Source organism: Lithobates pipiens, unplaced genomic scaffold (assembly GCF_037356315.1).
Source record: "Lithobates pipiens isolate NorthernLeopardFrog02 unplaced genomic scaffold, aLitPip1_a1.2 Scaffold_41, whole genome shotgun sequence".
Classification (NCBI taxonomy): domain Eukaryota; kingdom Metazoa; phylum Chordata; class Amphibia; order Anura; family Ranidae; genus Lithobates; species Lithobates pipiens.
The window spans coordinates 6,022,876-6,042,829 of record NW_027507861.1 but is presented as its reverse complement, the minus strand read 5'-3'; the positions used below and the strand labels follow the sequence as shown (position 1 = coordinate 6,042,829).

At 44.1% G+C, this 19,954-nt stretch overlaps 1 protein-coding gene and 1 pseudogene across 1 annotated transcript; one reads left to right on the top strand and one right to left on the bottom strand.

Annotated features, from left to right (window-relative positions):
- The window catches only part of LOC143956800 (uncharacterized), a 499,331-nt pseudogene that overhangs the window by 358,835 nt on the left and 120,542 nt on the right, over window positions 1–19,954 (bottom strand).
- On the top strand, window positions 14,226–15,137 carry LOC143956749 (olfactory receptor 1468-like; the record flags this gene model as incomplete). Its single annotated transcript, XM_077466936.1, has 1 exon — window positions 14,226–15,137. A coding segment is annotated over one exon (912 nt), but the record flags the coding sequence as incomplete, so codon positions are not given.

The following is a 19,954-nucleotide window of genomic DNA, read 5'->3' as shown; positions in this document are numbered from 1 at the left end:
ATCAAGGATGCATGCACTGTCCTTTCACCATTTGAGGAGGCCACGAGAATGGTGAGCAGTGACAGTGCATGCATCAGTGATACTGTCCTTCTTGTCTTCCTGTTGGAGCACATGCTACATGGAATAATGGACAGGGCACTTAAGGCAGAACAGAGGGAGGAAGAGGAGGACTTCCTTACCTCTTAAGTCCCTCTTTATCCAGACAGTATTCCTGCATGCCCGCATATCACACAGGAAGAGGAGGAAGAGGAGGAGGATTGTGTCAGCATGGAGATGGAGCCTGGCACTCAGCATCAGCAGCAGTCTTCAAGGGCTCGTTTTCAGTCCTCAGAAACCCATGGACTTATACGTGGCTGGGAGGAGGTGGTTGCGGATCATGACGTCCTTAGTGACCCAGAGGACTCTGGACCGAATGTCTCAGAAAACCTATGCTGCATGGCCTCCCTGATCCTGCAAAGCCTGCGAAAGGATCCTTGGATTCATGGTATCAAGGAGAGGGATCAATACTGGCTGGCAACCCTTCCTGATCCATGTTACAAGGGTAAGGTGGTGGAACTTATTCAGCCATCACAGAGGGAGCAGAGAATGAAACATCTTCGGGAGGCCTTGCAGAAAGGTTTGTGTAAGGCCGCGTACACACGGGCGGACTGTTCGCCCAACCTTGTCCGCTGAACAGTGTTTGGGCGGACAGTCCGCTCGTGTGTGGGCTTTCAGCGGACAGTTTCAGCGGACAGTTGGACGGACAAAGTCTTTCGGAAATTCCGAAAAACTGTCCGCTGAAACTGTGTTTGAGCGAACAGTCCGCCCGTGTGTGGGCCTGTCCGCTGTACTTTCGAAATGAGCGGACTGTTCCCGCTCGGAAAGTCCGCCCATTTCGAGCGCGTGTACAGGTAGGCGGGGCCCACGAAGGAGACGTCGCAGGCTCCGCCGCCTGGAATGGGCTTAAAGGGGAACCCCAACGCCGAAAAAAATCGGCGTGGGGGTTCCCCCAAAGTCCACACCAGACCCTTGTCCGAGCACGCTACCCGGCCGGCCAGGAAAGGGGGGCGAGCGAGCGCGCCCCCCTCCTGAGCCGTACCAGGCCGCGTGCCCTCAACATGGGGGGGGTGCCTTGGGGAAGGGGGGGCCGCGCGGCCCCCCCACCCCAAAGCACCTTGTCCCCATGTTGATGAGGACAAGGGCCTCTTCCCGACAACCCTGGCCGTTGGTTGTCGGGGTCTGCGGGCGGGGGGCTTATCGGAATCCGGGAGCCCCCTTTAAGAAGGGGGCCCCCGGATACCGGCCCCCCACCCTATGTGAATGAGTATGGGGTACAATGTACCCCTACCCATTCACCTGTGAAATAAAGTACAAAAAAAAACACAACACAGGGGAAAAAAGTATTTTATTGCACAGCTCCGGGGGTCTTCCGTCTTCGGGGGTCTTCTCGCCGGACTCCTCCGCTATGTGTGTGTAGCTCTTTTGCTAGCGGAGGAGTCCGGATTTCTTCCTCCCCGCCGCCGGCCTCTTCTCCCGACTTCGGGGGTCTTGTCCCCCTCTTCGGTTCTTCTGCCGGGCCACCGGGCCTTCTTGTAGCTCTTTTGCAGGCGGTGGCCCGGTCTTCTGTCGCCGCTGCCTTCCGTTCTTCTGTCGCCGCCTTCGGTTCTTCTGCCGGGCCACCGCGCCTTCTTGTAGCTCTTTTACAGGCGGTGGCCCGGTCTTCTGTCGCCGCTGTCGCCGCCGACTTCCGTTCGTGTTCTTCTTCTTGTTCTTCTTGTTCTTCTCCAGGAGATGTTGACACGTCGCTCCCTCCGGCCGGAATGCCAGAGCCGCGCTGTGCGGTCACTTATATAGTGACAATGGGGCGGGGTCACATGGTATATGTCACATGGGTTGGTCACATGGTGACCCCGCCCCCTTACGATGTCATAGTCCCCATGTGACATCAACCCATGTGACCAACCCATGTGACATATACCATGTGACCCCGCCCCATTGTCACTATATAAGTGACTGCACAGCGCGGCTCTGGCATTCCGGCCGGAGGGAGCGACGTGTCAACATCTCCTGGAGAAGAACAAGAAGAACAAGAAGAAGAACACGAACGGAAGTCGGCGGCGACAGCGGCGACAGAAGACCGGGCCACCGCCTGTAAAAGAGCTACAAGAAGGCGCGGTGGCCCGGCAGAAGAACCGAAGGCGGCGACAGAAGAACGGAAGGCAGCGGCGACAGAAGACCGGGCCACCGCCTGCAAAAGAGCTACAAGAAGGCGCGGTGGCCCAGCAGAAGAACCGAAGAGGGGGACAAGACCCCCGAAGTCGGGAGAAGAGGCCGGCGGCGGGGAGGAAGAAAGCCGGACTCCTCCGCTAGCAAAAGAGCTACACACACATAGCGGAGAAGTCCGGCGAGAAGACCCCCGAAGACGGAAGACCCCCGGAGCTGTGCAATAAAATACTTTTTTCCCCTGTGTTGTGTTTTTTTTTGTACTTTATTTCACAGGTGAATGGGTAGGGGTACATTGTACCCCATACTCATTCACATAGGGTGGGGGGCCGGTATCCGGGGGCCCCCTTCTTAAAGGGGGCTCCCGGATTCCGATAAGCCCCTCGCCCGCAGACCCCGACAACCAACGGCCAGGGTTGTCGGGAAGAGGCCCTTGTCCTCATCAACATGGGGACAAGGTGCTTTGGGGTGGGGGGGCCGCGCGGCCCCCCCTTCCCCAAGGCACCCCCCCATGTTGAGGGCACGCGGCCTGGTACGGCTCAGGAGGGGGGGCGCGCTCGCTCGCCCCCCTTTCCTGGCCGGCCGGGTAGCGTGCTCGTACAAGGGTCTGGTGTGGACTTTGGGGGAACCCCCACGCCGATTTTTTTCGGCGTTGGGGTTCCCCTTTAAGCCCATTCCAGGCAGCGGAGCCCGTTACGTCTCCTTCGCGGGCTCCGCCTACCTGTACACGCGCTCGAAATGGGCGGATTTGCCTCCTCCTTACGTGGGCGAGTCCGTTCATTTCAAAAGTTGAGCGAACTGTTTGGCAAACAGTTCGCTGAAACAGTCCGCTCGTGTGTGGGCAAGTCCGCTCATGCAAATTTTGAGCGGACTGTTTGCCGAAACTGTTTGCCGAACAAGGTTGGGCGAACAGTCCGCGCGTGTGTACGCGGCCTAATGCATTTCCAGAGCCTGGAAGGTTACAATTTCCTGGTACTCCTGGACAACGTGTTGCTGAGGCTTCGGTAAGTCACAGAAGGAACAGTGGAGAAGGTGGTCATCTGACCGATGCATTCAGACAATTTTTTAGTCCGCAGGCCCAAGGTCTGATCGGTTCCAGCAACCATCGCCAGCGTCTGTTGTACATGGTACAGGAATACCTAGGGGCAAGATCAGACTTGGAGACCTTTCCAACTTAAAATCCACTGGGTTACTGGGTCTTGAGGATGGATCACTGGCCAGAGCTTGCAGAGTATGCAATTGAGCTACTGGCCTCCTGTCCTGCATCCAGCGTTCTGCTGGAGGCTTTGTAACCGATCACAGAGTGCGCCTGTCCACCGACTCGGTTGATTGGCTCACCTTTATAAAAATTAATCAGTCTTGGATCACCAGTTACCAAGCACCTGATGCTGATGTAACCGATTAATTTTTTTTATGAATGTGAGATCCCTTGAAGACTGCCTATGCTGATACTGAGTGACTATCCTGTTATGCTGAGTGACTATCCTGTTCCTCCTCAATGTTAATGTTGATGGCTCATAAGAACATTTTTGGTTCTGGGCACCACCACCAGTGGCTAAGGCCCAATTTTTCTGCCCCTGTTTAACAGGGACGTGTAATTAAAATTTTTGCTGTAATATTTTGCAGCAGGGCTCGTTCCTGTGCTCTACAAGAGTATCTGTGAGGGGCTGCAGTGTTGTGGCACCACCACCACTGCCTAAGTCAAAGTTAAAGACAAAGTGCCATGCATGCTCAGAATAAATTTGGGGAAGAAAGCAATTGACTACTGGCCTCTATGTAGTCCCATCGTACTGTTTGTACGTCACCTCTTTCGGAATGATCGGATTTTCCGTCAACTTTGTGCAACCGTGTGTATGCAACACAAGTTTCGGATAAAATCCATTGGAAAAAAATCAGACCGATTTTGTGGTTGGAATGTCTAGCCGTGTGTACAGGGCATAACACGAGTGTCATGGTTATGCAGTAATCTTCCTCTGTTTGCTTACCTCTCCTCATGTGTTCAGACTAAGAGTCCAGCCACTTCCACCTGGTGGTTTTTATAACCTCTCCTCTAAGCATGGCTCCACCCCAGGCCCTATCAGGGAACCCTATATTAACCTGTGCACTGCAAACCAGCGGTGCTGATGAACCATTGTGTATCCATTGTGTATTCGGCTTCCTTTTTTTCTTGCTTGCTGTGTGCTCTACATTTGTCTCTATTACCGACCTTGGTGTGTTCTCAACTATTCCTGTCTGCTTGTGACCTTGATCTTTTGGCATGTCCCCGACCATCCCTGTCTGCCTGTGACCCTGAACCTTTGGCGTGTACTCTGTTGTTCCTGTCTGCTAGTTGCCCTGACCTCTGCCTTATCCCCTTACTATCCTTGTTGTTCCAGCCTGCTGCTTCCTTCTCCTGTAGTCTACTGTGAGCGCAAGCTGTGAGACCCTAGGGGCCACGACCTGGAGCCAGACTGAAGCGAAGTCCATCCTCACCACTGGAGGCTCTGGCGAACACCTGCTGGCTCTTAAACTCCGCGCCCTGGGGAATCTATGCTCTAGCTCCTACTGGGATCTGTGTTAGTGATCCAGTAGACCCCTGTCCTGAATCTCCCTGGTACAATACGCAGCAGCCAGTCCTAAGGCCCACTACCTAGTGGAGTGCATCTGTCACCTGGTCTCAGGTGACCTGACAACGAGATTAGCAGAAGGAGCCCAAAGAGTGGCGCATGACTAGCGAGCTTCCTTTTTATCGACTTGTAGTACATCTAGTACCGCACTACATTCGTAATTGTTAGCCAACATTTGTGTTGCCGTGTGTATGCAAGACAAGTTTGAGCCAATGCCCTTCGGGCAAAATTCCACTGTTTTGTTGTCGGAAAATCCAATCATGTGTACGAGGCTTAAGGGTAGAGGGTAGAATGAATGTAGCAAAATATTGAGAGGCTCCACTGGAAACCATAAGCAGTCTGCAAGAAATCTGAACCTTTGGAGAAGATATGTCTTCTAGTAAAACAATGAACCTAAGCCAAAGCATCAAAAAATATATTAAAGCGGAGTTCCACCCAAAAATGGAACTTACGCTTTAAGGGAAGGTGACCCCCTGACACACCACATTTGGCATGTCATTTTTTGGGGGGGGGGGCAGAAACCCTCTTTTTAGAGGGTTGCTGCTCTCACTTCCGGGGCGGCGGTGCCCTGGACAGAAGTTCATCTCTCCCTCTCGGCACCCACAATGACAATGCCAGCCTCACAGAGAGGAGGGGGAGATGAGCAGGGCTTCATTTATCGCTGGACCCTGGGACAGGTAAGTGTCCGATTATTAAAAGTCGCAGCTGCAGTATTTGTAGCTGCTGACTTTTATTTGTTTTTTGTAATAACTCGGTTTTAAAAACGACTTTGGTAATGTTCTGGAATGACCGAGATTGAGTCCAGATCTCAAGTCACTAAGTAATTTGTGTCTGGACTGTCTACTTACAATCCCCATAACACTTGACAATGCCAGAGAAGAGGAATTGGTAAAACCTGCAGTGTCCAGATGTCCAAAGCTTATAGAGGCCTATCTACACAGACTTGAGTATTTAAAGCCAAAGGTGTGGCAATAGAATTAGACATTAGGCTCTGTATCCTTACAGTCAGTAAATGTAAAAGGGCAACATGACCTGATACTTTCTATTCCTGTTTAATCAGGATCTTAGCAGAGCATGAAGGTTAAAAAAAAATAAAAAATTCAGTATTGCAAACTTTTAATCTTGTAACCAGACCCATAGGACACAATGAATTAGTCATGTAATTTTAACTGTAATTCTGTCCCTAAAGGTGCAATTTTTTTGGAGTGCTAATGTTATAAGCAGTGCCAGCACATTATAAATATTCCAAGAAAATCTAACACAAAGGAAACCTTTTAAGGTGCCACATTGCATGTCCTACCTATTGTAAGTGTTATTATTATGTAAAATACTGGATAAGAATTCAAACATCATCCCATTGGCTGATCTGCATATGATAATTTTGGATGGTTCATTGAAGAAATGTATCGACTTGAAAGCCAAATGTGCTAAAGATTGGTTCATTCTTTTGGTGTATTTATGATGTGATCAGTCTTTGGGATAGCATGGATATACATATACACACCTAAATTATTGGATAGAGTAAATGTGGATAGAAAATCTACACAGATGCAGTTGCTGTTGCAGTATAATAACTGGTGGTAGATGTGTGAACAAACTCTGTTGTAGGACCTGTTATATTTTAAATTTAATTTTCACCAATAGGTTTTATGTCACTTTGTATTATACTTTTTATTTAAATGTTATTTTTATAGCTGCTTTTTTTAGGTGGAGATGATTAGCTGGACATTAGCTGAGAATACTATTTTGGATTATGGTAGGTGTATGTACTTCCTACACAAGGACACGCAACTACACAAGCAACTACAAAAGACTTTATATGTCCCAAATTATACATTATTGATTGAGGAAATTAATCTGCTCAGGATACATTAATTAATTCACAGCAGTTGCACAGCAAGGGTAATCTATAAACGTAGGAATGTCCACATGCCCATACTGTACATACATATACCTACCTTAATCCAAAATAGAAAATATTCTCAGCTACTGTACAGCCAATTGTCTTTACTTAACCACTTGCCGACCGCCTCACGCCGATGTACGTCGGCAGAATGGCACGGGCAGGCATAAGCACGTACATGTACGTGATTTGCCTCCCGCGGGTCGGGGGCCCGATCGGGCCCCCGCCCGGTGCCTGCGGCGGTCGGTTTTCGTTCGGGAGCGATCCCGGACGAGGGGACGGCCATTCATTCATGGCCACCCCCTCGCGATCGCTCCCGACGAATGGAAATCCCCGGTGACATCACTTCCTCTCCTGTAATGTAAACACAGGAGAGGAAGTGATGTATTCTCTCCTCCGTGTCGGTATTTTTCGTTCCGACACGGAGGAGAGCGGATCAGTGAGTTGCACCAACACATCCCACACACAGTAGAACATGCCAGGCACACTCACACCCCCCCTTTACCCCCCGATCACCCCCCCAATTACCCCTGCCCCCCCAGTCACAGTGACACCAATGTCATTTTTTTTTTTTTTTTTTTTTTTTTTGCATTGGTGTCATTTGTGACTGTAATAACTGTTAGGGCAGTTAGGGTTAGCCCCCTTTAGTTCTAATGTACCCCCCTAACCCCCCCAATAAAGGTTTAACCCCGTGATCACCCCCCGTCGCCAGTGTCACTAAGGCTGGGTTCACATTGCAGCGGTTTATGAGAACGAATGTGATTCGCACCGCACTGCAGTGCAAATCACATCCGATCTCTGTGCGATTCGAGTTCAGCCATTCGCCGCACCCGCCGCACCCGCCACACCCGCCGCACCCGCCGCAAATTCGCACGGGACCCTTTTTTTGGCCCGCAGCAGAATCGGATCGCATGGGTGTTCACACCATGCGATCCGAGTTTGCAGATCGCACTGCGATATGCGAACTGATCTGGGGGTGTCAGTAACATTTCACTGACACTCCCAGCAGTTCGCATAGGGCAGTGTGAACTGCCGCCGGGAGGCATGCGATGCGGGAACCCGCCGCGGATTTGCGGCGTTTCCGCATCGCTCCAGTGTGAACCCAGCCTAATAAGCGATCATTTTTCTGATCGCCGTATTAGTGTCACAGGTGACGCTAGTTAGGCAGGTAGGTATTTAGGTTCGCCGCAGCTTTTTATAGCGCTAGGGACCCCCATATACTACCGCATAAAGCCCCCTGATTGCCCCCTAGTTAACCCTTTCACCAGTGATCACCATATAACTGTTACAGGTGACGCTGGTTGGTTAGTTATTTTTTTATAGTTTCAGGGCACCCGCCATTTATTACCTAATAAAGGTTTAACCCCCTGATCACCCGGCAGGTGTCATTTGTGACTAATAACTGTTAGGGCAGTTAGGGTTAGCCCCCTTTAGTTCTAAGGTACCCCCCTAACCCCCCCAATAAAGGTTTAACCCCGTGATCACCCCCCGTCGCCAGTGTCACTAAGGCTGGGTTCACATTGCAGCGGTTTATGAGAACGGATGTGATTCGCACCGCACTGCAGTGCAAATCACATCCGATCTCTGTGCGATTCGAGTTCAGCTATACAGATAGTATGGCTGAATTCGTGTCGCACCCGCCGCACCCGCCGCAAACTCGCACGGGACCCTTTTTTTGGTCCGCAGCAGAATCGGATCGCATGGGTGTTCACACCATGCGATCCAAGTTTGCAGATCGCACTGCGATATGCGAACTGATCTGGGGGTGTCATTAACATTTCACTGACACTCCCAGCAGTTCGCATAGGGCAGTGTGAACTGCCGCCGGGAGGCATGCGATGCGGGAACCCGCCGCGCATTCGTGGCGTTCCCGCATCGCTCCAGTGTGAACCCAGCCTAATAAGCGATCGTTTTTCTGATCGCTGTATTAGTGTCACAGGTGACGCTAGTTAGGCAGGTAGGTATTTAGGTTCGCCGCAGCTTTTTATAGCGCCAGGGACCCCCATATACTACCGCATAAAGCCCCCTGATTGCCCCCTAGTTAACCCTTTCACCAGTGATCACCATATAACTGTTACAGGTGACGCTGGTTGGTTAGTTATTTTTTTATAGTTTCAGGGCACCCGCCATTTATTACCTAGTCTCACTAGTGTACCCCTAAATTTAGGGGTGTCTACTTTCTAAAATGGGGTCATTTGGGGGGGGGGGTTTGTGCCATCTTGGCATTTTATGGCCTTCAAAACTGTAACGCCCTTAGAAAGCCTGAAGGCGGTGCTTGGTTTTTGGGGCCCCGTACGCGGCTAGGCTCCCAAAAAGTCCCACATATGTGGTATCCCCGTACTCAGGAGAAGCAGCAGAATTTATTTTGGGGTGTCATTTCACATATGCCCATGGCATGCGTGAGCAATATATCATTTAGTGACAACTTTGTGAAAAAAAAAAAAAGTTTGTAATTTTCCCGCAACTTGTGGCAAAATATAAAATATTCCATGGACTCAACATGCCTCTCAGCAAATAGCTTGGGGTGTCTACTTTCTAAAATGGGGTCATTTGTGGGGGTTTTGTGCCATCTTGGCATTTTATGGCCTTCAAAACTGTAATAGGTAGTGAGAAGTGAACTCAAAAAATTACGCCCTTAGAAAGCCTGAAGGCGGTGCTTGGTTTTCGGGGCCCCGTACGCGGCTAGGCTCCCAAAAAGTCCCACATATGTGGTATCCCCGTACTCAGGAGAAGCAGCAGAATTTATTTTGGGGTGTCATTTCACATATGCCCATGGCATGCATGAGCAATATATCATTTAGTGACAACTTTGTGAAAAAAAAAAAAAAAAAAAAAAAAGTTTGTAATTTTCCCGCAACTTGTGGCAAAATATAAAATATTCCATGGACTCAACATGCCTCTCAGCAAATAGCTTGGGGTGTCTACTTTCTAAAATGGGGTCATTTGTGGGGGTTTTGTGCCATCTTGGCATTTTATGGCCTTCAAAACTGTAATAGGTAGTGAGGCGTGAAATCAAAAATTTACGCCCTTAGAAAGCCTGAAGGCGGTGCTTGGTTTTCGGGGCCCTGTACGCGGCTAGGCTCCCAAAAAGTCCCACATATGTGGTATCCCCGTACTCAGGAGAAGCAGCAGAATTTATTTTGGGGTGTCATTTCACATACGCCCATAGCATGTGTGAGCAATATATCATTTAGTGACAACTTTGTGTAAAAAAAAAAAAAAAATTTTTTTTTTGTCATTATTCAATCGCTTGAGGCAAAAAAATAAAATATTCAATGGGCTCAACATGCCTCTTATCAATTTCCTTAGGGGGTCTACTTTCCAAAATGGGGTCATTTGGGGGGGTTTTGTACTGCCCTGTCATTTTAGCACCTCAAGAAATGAGATAGGCAGTCGTAAACTAAAAGCTGCGTAAATTCCAGAAAACGTACCTTAGTTTGTAGATGTGACAACTTTTGCGCAAACCAATAAATATACAATTATTGACTTTTTTTTTACCAAAGACATGTGGCTGAATACATTTTGGCCTAAATGTATGACTAAAATTGAGATTATTGGATTTTTCTAATAACAAAAAGTAGAAAATATCATTTTTTTTTCAAAATTTGCGGTCTTTTTACGTTTATATCGCAAAAAATAAAAATCGCAGAGGCAATCAAATACCATCAAAAGAAAGCTCTATTTGTGGGAAGAAAAGGACGCAAATTTTGTTTGGGTACAACATTGCATGACCGCGCAATTACCAGTTAAAGCAGCGCAGTGCCAAAGTGTAAAAAGACCTCTGGTCATTTACCAGCAAAATGGTCCGGTCTGAAAGTGGTTAAAAAGCAGATCTGACTACGCTGCATACGAAACTAACAATCCACAAGTGAAGCTGCGGCAGCTTGTAATAATAATAATTTCACTATCACATCATACCAGAGTTAGAAATATAACTTTAAGGCATCTCTATTTCAATCAAACTCCTCACCATCAGTGTGGGGGAGGTTATTGTTCGTGAGACCGTTTTCTACTTATTCAAGATTAGATTTTAACTTCATTGTCATTTGGATATATACTCTAGACGCAATGTGATATTTCAGCATATACAGGGCCATTTTTAAGGCAGGGCAAAAGGGGCAGCTGCCCTGGGCCCTGTCATTGTTGTGGGGCCCAAAGCAGCTGCTTCATACTTACCAACTATCCTGGTTTAAATTCTCTCATCTCTTGAGGTTTTAGTCCCGTACTGTGTCCCAATATCTCAGTGCAAAGCGCTGCTACTAATGCTGCCCAGCTCTGCCCTATTGTTGTGTACAGATGACGCGCCTATAGACCCTGTGTTTACATCTAAATTACCGGCATTCATATGTAAATAGCAGCTTGATTAGTTACTAGAGGTTACAGCACATGATTTCTGCTTGTTTATTGGTTGCTAGAGATTACTGTGGATATGACCTCAGGGGGCATGATATACATATCCAATCAATATTAAAGATGGCCCTGAGCATATATTTTATCACTGAAATACAAGCAGTTGCATCTGCAAATGTTGTGTTTTTGTTATTCTATATATGCTTTAATAAACTTGGAATGATAAAAAAAGCAGATCTGAAAATAAGCAGCAGTTCAAATGTTGTCACATCCAGTTGGAGTTATTAAATAGTAACAGTAATATTAAAGTGACCATCAGTTACCATACACTCTCTTTTAAACTAACTTCTTATGTAATAAAAGTAACATAGACACAGAACATTTTAAAGCAGAGTTCCACCCAAAAGTGGAAGCTCCACTGAGCTTCTTTTTCCCCCCTCTGGTGCCACATTTGGGATCGGGCTGTGAAGCCGAAAGACTTCACTGACGGTTTCCCTTACCATGAATGTCTACGGCAGCACCCGAAAATCAACTGGGATGCTGACATCACAGGATCCCTGGGCAGGTAAGTGTTCTAATAATAAATTAAAAGTCAGCAGCTATAAATACTGCAGCTGCTGACTTTTATTTGTGGGGGCTTTAAAGTACAGGTAATATTGCTTTTAAAATGGCCTATATTTATACTTGTAAAACAATCTTTTTTTTTAACCACTTCACGTCCAATTGCTGGGAGGGAATCCCTGGACATCCTCCCTTGCTCGAGCAGCCTGTGCACCACCCCTTACCACGTGATCAGATGTCAGCCAATGACAGCTGATCATGTGATGTAAATAAAGCCGTAATCGGCTATTTTTCCTCCTCACGCTCATAGCGTGAGGAGGAAAAAAAAGCCGATCATCAGCGGCAGCGAGAGGGACATAGGTCCCAATCGTGAAGGTAAATACCAGCGCCTACCAGTGCCCACCAGCACCACCTACCAGTTCCCACAGAAGCACCCATCAGTGCCCACAGTGCCACCTATCAGTGCCCACAGTGCCACCTATAAATGAATCCATGCATCATTACGAGTGCTGCTTATCAATACCACCTACCAGTGCCCATCAGTGACACCTATCATTGCCCATTAATGCCCCTCATCAGTACCACTCATCAGGGCCCATCAGTGCCATCTTATCAGTACCTATCAGTGCCGTCTTATCTGTGCCTATCAGTGTCGCCTTATCTGTGCCTATCAGTGCAGCCTCATCAGCGAATATCAATGAAGGAGAAAAATTACCCGTTTGCAAAATTTTATAACAAACTATGAAACATGGGGGGGTTCAAAAATGTCTGTTTTTTTGTTTGTTTGTTTAGCAAAAAATAAAAAGCCAAATGTGATTAAATACCACTGAAAGAAAGCTCTATTTGTGTGAAAAAAATATTGTTTGGGTACAGTGTTGTATGACCGAGCAATTGTCATCCAAAGTGTGACAGCGCTGAAAGCTTAAAATTAGTCTGGGCAGGGTGGGGTTTAAGTATCCAGTAAGCAAATGGTTGATACAGTTTTTTTCTAACTTTCCATAAATCCTAACAAAACTTCCTTTGTTCTGTTACAATCTTTACAGAGGGACAGTCATGGAAAGGCCTATGAATTAACGTTAAGCTTACTACAAATGTGCAACCTTAAAGAGATTCTAAAGGCTATTTTTTTTTATTAAAATAAAAAGATGTTATACTTACAGTATTTGCTCTGTACAATGATATTGCCCAAAGTGTTCCCTTACCTCCTCTTTGGCAGTTCTCCGCTGCTGCTGTTGGCTAAGTCTTCTTCTTATGCTGAGGTTGCACCCATGCGGGTGCACTCTCGAGCTGTGCCGTGTGCATCCATAGACACGCACACACTCCTCCTCACAGGAGTTTGACTGTGAGCAGCAGAAGCCTATGGCTTCCATTACTGCCAGTGTCAGACCAGGAGGAGAGAAGAGTGTGGCTGCAGCCAAGACAGCACTGGATCAGTGAGAGGACCCAGGTAAATTCAGCTCTTCACACTCTGCCTAGATCTTACACTGAGGGTCCTTTCATACAAATTTAAAATGAATGAGCAGCCAATGGATCAAAACACTACAAAAATGATGCATGTATACACACACATTGTATATATGTGTATGTTACAGCAATTATTGGACAAGATACTGCATATCATTCTTTGATGAAGCTATACATTTACACATTAAGACCCCTTTCACACTGGGGCATTTTTCAGGTGTTTATGGGCTAAAAATAGCGCATTTAAATCACCTGAAAAACACCTCCCCTGCAGCCCCAGTGTGAGAGCCCGATTGATTTCACACTGGAGTGGTGCACTTGCAGGATGTTAGAAAAAGTCCTGCAAGCAGCATCTTTCGGATGGTGCGGGAGAGGTGTATACACCGCTCCTCCACCACCCCTGCTGTTGGAATCAATGGGCACCGCTGGCGAAGCACCTGCAAAGCGCTTCAGCAGTGGTGCTTTGCGGGTACTTTTAACCCTTTATTCGGCCGCTAGCAGGGGTTAAAAGCACCCCGCTAGCGGCTAACACCCACCCGCTCCAGTGTGAAAGTAGCCTTACTTTCAAAATAACTTTTTATTTCAAAATTTCCTTTTTAAGAGGAAAAATCAATAATTTGATGCTTGAAATAATAATAATTCTTCAATAACTTTTACCAATAAGGTGTTTATTTACAGTGCGAAAAAGCAGCCTTTGGCATAATGATTTTATTTACACAAATTCATGAAATGTTCCACAACATGTCGGCATGAAAACTGAACATTTATTCACCTGAATTTGCAGTTTTGTTCACCAAATAAATCATTGGTAATAATCATATTTCATTGCTTCTTGCAAAAGGAAGAGTAGTATTGATGAAGAACTATACGACAGTTAGGGTGTTTCAGATTGTGCCATAACAATTCTTCGGCTATTTATTACCAGTACAATGTTCATTTACAGTGATAAAACATGAAACTTTATCATAACGAATTTATTTGTACATGGAGATAACATTTTCCACAACATATAAAATGGTAAACATTGTCATAATAATTTTATATGTATGTATAATTAAACTGTGCCACAGCATGTCAGCATGAAAAGAGAACACTGACAACCTCTATCAAATAAACTGTGGCATTTTTGATCGTAATCATATTTTACTTTTACGTACAAAATTTTAACGGAGAATTTTACAGTATCTAAAGTGTTTCAGATTGTGCCATTTTTCTTTAAAACAGAGGATAAACTATACGTTTTTGTTTTTTTATTTACAATATATTTTACTGGCCTGTTAATAAATGTAACTATCATCACAGTGATATATATTGATGACCATTTACACACCCCCATGTATCTGTTTCTTTGTAACTTATCCATTGTAGATATTTGTTTTACGACAGTCACCATTCCTAAACTGCTACACATGTTACTAACTGACAATAATACAATATCATTTACTCAATGCTTTACTCAGTTCTGTTTTTACGCTTTATTTGGCACCAGTGAAGATATTATTTTATTCATTATGGCATATGACCGATATGTTGCTATCTGTAATCCTTTACACTATCACCAAATTTTGGGGAGAAAAAACTGTTTGATGTTCATTGCAGTCACTTGGATCTCCGCTTGTTCAAATTCTTTATTAATAACAAAGGCAGCGTCAACTATGTCATTTTGCCATTCTAAAGTAATTCATCAACTTTTCTGTGATGTCAAAGCTCTGCTCAAGATTTCATGTACGGGAACTGAAATGTTCTTCATGTTGCTGTACTTGGAGATTTTGTTGTTTGGCTTTTGTTTATTTTTGTGCATTGCGACGTCTTATGTGAAAATAATTGCCATCATCTTTAAAATGAATTCAACAGATGCAAGGAGGAAAGTCTTCTCCACCTGCTCACCCCACCTCACTGTAATCCTCCTCTACTATACAAACTCAGCATCTGTAGTACTGATTCCAAGATCTCGGTACTCAGAGCTCCTGGAACAAAGTTGCACTGTGATATACACAGCAGTGACACCCATGTTAAACCCTCTGATTTATACTATACTGTTGTGCTTTTAAGGACATTTTCCCGCACAATATTTCCTAAGTAATTTTTAACGAAGATATTTTTAAGATACAGAATCAGTCTATATGACACAGTCTATATATGTGAAACTTATTCACGGAGACGAGTGATCATACAAAATAGCTACATTTATTGGTTGACAGAAAACAAATATTTACATGAAATATTAAAATACAGATTACATTACTTGATCATTTTGACATTTCTGTGAACACCCTCAAACTGGGCGTAGTAGTACCTTGGACACAATTATCACCATTATCATTTCTCGGTAGAATCAATAACCTTTTGATAATTGACAATTAAACAGAAGGTCTGTATTTCACACATCCAACCGTTACTATACTGCAGGTAAGTAAGTGGTTAACAATGTGAAATAAATTAGACATTTGTTTGTCAATAAAATTGGCATCTATGCAAAAAGAAATGTATGAAAAATTTAATTTAGAGAAAAATCTAAAAGGCGGTTATTGATTCGGGAGAAGTATTTCAATAATAGAATATTCAAAAACATCAATATTTAAGAGAACATAAAATAGATGATAAACATATATTTACCCATTTCCAATATGGCTATTAGTGTGGAGTATTAGTTACCAGGAATTTTAAGATGGCTGCTGTGGCTTCAACATTCCAAGGAGCAGGGATCTTCATGAATGTAAAATGTGTATTCAGGCATGTCTTCCAGTGTCCCTTCTCAGGGGGGGGGGGTCCCTAAGTTTCCCCCTGACTCTCTCCCCCCAGCTCTCCTCCGAGCTTCCCTTCTTTTCTCTCTCTCTCATCTCCCATCTTTCTAGTTTCTTAAATATCCTCTTCAACAAAAGGATTATAAAATTATACTAAGTTCTGCCCAGAGGGTATGTGTTCCCCCCTCATTGGCCGACAGACTTAATGGTTAGCTTTCCCGGGAGTCTCGTGATTTTAAGGTAATAGCACCTACCACCACCAGGTGTCTCACCTATGTTGGGTGTTTTATTTCTTTAAGTGAATATTTTTCTAATTCTGTAATATGTGTTCGTTATTTATATGTTCTAACGAATATATTCGAGTGTTCAAGACTTAGGGCATAATGTAAAATACTCTTTAACATAAAGTTCAATAATCACTTGCATAAATTGTTGATATATATGTATATCAATGTATATCTGTTAATCTTTAGTCCGTTTAGAAAGGACACAGGTTAGATATATCACAAACAATATCACATACAATTATTATCTATATGGATCCATGTATAATTTGGGTATCCAATCAATATTTGTTTATCTAAACATAGGTTAAATTCTTATACAATTATAATCATGATTATATGTTTTTCATAATACTAATTTGTTGCTAAAACACTTCTACTTATAATCACACTTTCATATATAATTTCTTTATGACAAAGTTCTTTAGATCATTAGATACTAAATTTATAATCTCAGTTGTGACCTATGTATAAATTGAATGGCTTAGAAAAATATAGATGATACTGGTAGATGAATCTTACAGCATGTTTTGGGATGAACTCTGAGCTTCAAATAAATGATTAAATGGGTTAGCTGTGTCCTTCAATATGTTTTTGGATGAGGCGTCAGCTATTTGCACGGTTGTATATTGTCCAAATAGTCTTTTACTTACGTACAATGGGGTTCTCTAGTTAAGGGTTATTTCCATGTGATAAATACTTATGCAAGTTTGGCCTTCTCACTCTAACCAACAAAATAAGTAAACAGCTTTTTATTTGGTGACAGAAGATACCATTGTTTCAGCGAGTTTCTTTTTTAAACACAGGTTTTGTAAAAGTTTAACAAGAACTAATCCTTTCAACATTTGGAAAAAAAAAACCTGCGAGATCTTGTACTTTGCTTTAAAGGTCTCCAAGAGGTCACAGTTCAATAAATTACTGAAATCCCTCATCTCGGCCAGCGAATATTAAATGTATTTCTTCATGAATTCACAACAAAGCCCCCCTTGTGAAGTGTTCAAATGCCGGAAGTCGTTTGAAAGACTTCACCAATGCAACAGTTTGAAGAAATATGGCTTTGCTCGGGCCTTGTAAGTTGAGTTGTGACGATGGATCCGGATTATGGATATATATAATTAAGAGGTATAGACACTTGCAGATGAGTGTAACTCTTTGAAAAACAAAATGGGTTTGTGATCGATGTGTGCATCTCAGGACCGTCATCTGTTGATTGGCAGGAAATGGACCATTCCGGGCACCTTTAGTCCTGGCCGTCCTGGTGGGTTCCGTCCATGTAGACTGGCCATCAGTGGTATCCCTGGATCCCCCATACGGTTCCTTCTCTGGATGTTCACACATGTTGGACTCTCGGTTCTGTTGACCGGCTCATGTACATCTTAGTCCTGTAAATGAAAATGGATTCCATGAGAAAAGATATATACGTTTTTTTTTTTTACATGATCTGTGTTTGAGATCTCAGTGTCAAGTTGGTATCCTGGGCTTCCTCAGAGCCCTCCTCTTTCCCATTATGTTATCAGTCCTTTAACTAAACACTCTGGAAATCAAGACAATGTATGACACATTGGCTATGGGAGACCAAGCTCCAGGGCTCATTATCATGAGGCCATTTATTAATATCTGTGGATACCAGACAATTCTGACTGACTTATGTTCTTCAGAACCATTTTTTTTTTAGCTTAATTGTAGCGGTTCTGGAATAATAACAATTAAAAACATTTCAGTTTGACATGTGACACTTACTGTCAGTATCAAAATATTTGACATCATAGTCAACCTTCTACTTGGGAGGAATAAAACAGATAAAATCTTCCCCCTTTGGGGTGTCAATACAACTCATTTGAGGCAATCAAACTACCTTATACGGGTGACTCCTCATCTTTTACCAAAATATCAAACCATTTAGGCCTCCTGATATTTATGTCTTTAGGATTCGGTCTTCCTCTGGAATTACCGTCTTCGGGACTTCTTGAAATTGGGCTGTTTGGAGCGACCTGTTTATGTCAGAGGAATGGAGTGACCACTGAAAAATAGGAGAATAGTTAATATCTAACAACCACAATCCCTCGGTAGGGATTTCAGGATCCTCATTACTGTAACCTGGGGAAAAACATGGTGTTAGAACCTCTGCTTCCTATATCTTTATTCAGTGCATTCCTCTGATTTATTTTAACATAGGCGCTTAAAAGGCTCTGTGGCCCTTGGGCTGGCCACAGGATTTGTCCCTGGAAGAAGTGTTATTCACGTTCCGTATAGCAATGAAACCGTGTAACATATCCATAATTTTGTCTATTTTGGTTTCCGTATTGCTTACAGGCTGATCAGAATTTGTTCGTGGGACCCAGTTTCTATACTTTCTGGGGACTACTGGCTCAATTTTATCAGACATATCCACATCAGAAACATTGTCTTGATTCTGGGATAGTTGTCTGGGCCTTAGTTGTTCCCTATTGTTCTGGGGATTTTGGGGTGTCTTACCCTGTAATTTCTTCCTATTTACCCGTGTAGGCCCCCGAAGTCCATTACACCGGTAAAGGTGAGGGTGTCTACCCTTAGTTTTAAATCTGACCCGTTGGAGATATACCCTATAGTTTCTCCTAAACCTTGGGTCTGGATCCTTTGGATGAGACTCCTGAGGTGGTCTTTTAACTCCCCCTCTAAAGGGTGGTCTCTGCTCCCCCCTTCTGATGGGTGGGGACATTGGTTTCCCGCTGGGGAAACTCGGTAGCATCTTTCCTCTGACTATATCAGCGTATCTCTTTTTCTTGGTTTTGGACTGTAATGATTGAAGAGATACATAAAATTCATCCACAAATTTCATTATAGGGCTTTCAGGCCTTCCATTGTTTTCACCAGTTTGTTGGATAGAGTACAAATTGTTACTCTCTTTTACCAAAGACTCCAGTGAACACCCCCCTTTGTAGTCTTCCGCCAAATTCACTTTTATGTGGGTAGGCGGGGCCTCGAAGAACATGGGTTCAAACCCAAGTTCATTATAACTTGGCTCCTTTTCTGCTAAGTGGACAGCACCCTTGAGCACAGCCATAACTTCGGTGGGGCTTTGATCACTGGTACATGTGATATTGTGTATATCCACTCTAGCTGCGTTAACATTTTTATGTGGGACAAATCCTAGATGACAGATGTTTTTAATTGCTTGCCAGGCAGTACCCCACAGACTTATTACATCTTCGCAGAATGAACGGAGTTTGGGTTCAAATACCCACGGTAAGAAATGAATCTTAGATTGGTCATCATTTAGGCCTAAAACTGCTAAAGCATTTTCATATTTTTCAATGTGGTCAATAATGTGCATGGATCCCTCTTCCTTAAACACCGGGACAGCATCTTTTAAAAATTTTATTATTTCTGAGGCGTCCTGTTTAGGGGTGCCTGTATTTTTCTCTGATCCCAAAGAAAACTGATTAGGCATACCTTCATGTGGCGGTTCAATTTTTACCCCCCTTTGCTCTACAGATGGCTTGGGGTAGAATATAGTTTCTTTTTCTAATTCTTTTTCATTATGTAACTCCCAAATTTTAGGTTGAGAGTCAGATTTTGGAGTATTGTCAGACTCTATACTTTCAGGTTTAAGCATCTGAGCATTATCCTGAAGCATAAACTCCCCTTGTTCTTTTAATTCTTCTGGTTGCTTAATTAGGGATTCCTGTCCTGACCTAAGCTGATTTGTTTCTTCTTTTAAATTTCCACTGCATATTACTCGGCAACTTTCTTCAGGAGACTCGTTTTCCTGCAGAAAATCTTCCTTCTCCTCTCTTGTATTGTTTATTATTTCTTTATTTAATTGATAACATTTGTACAGCATTATTATTGTATTATTGT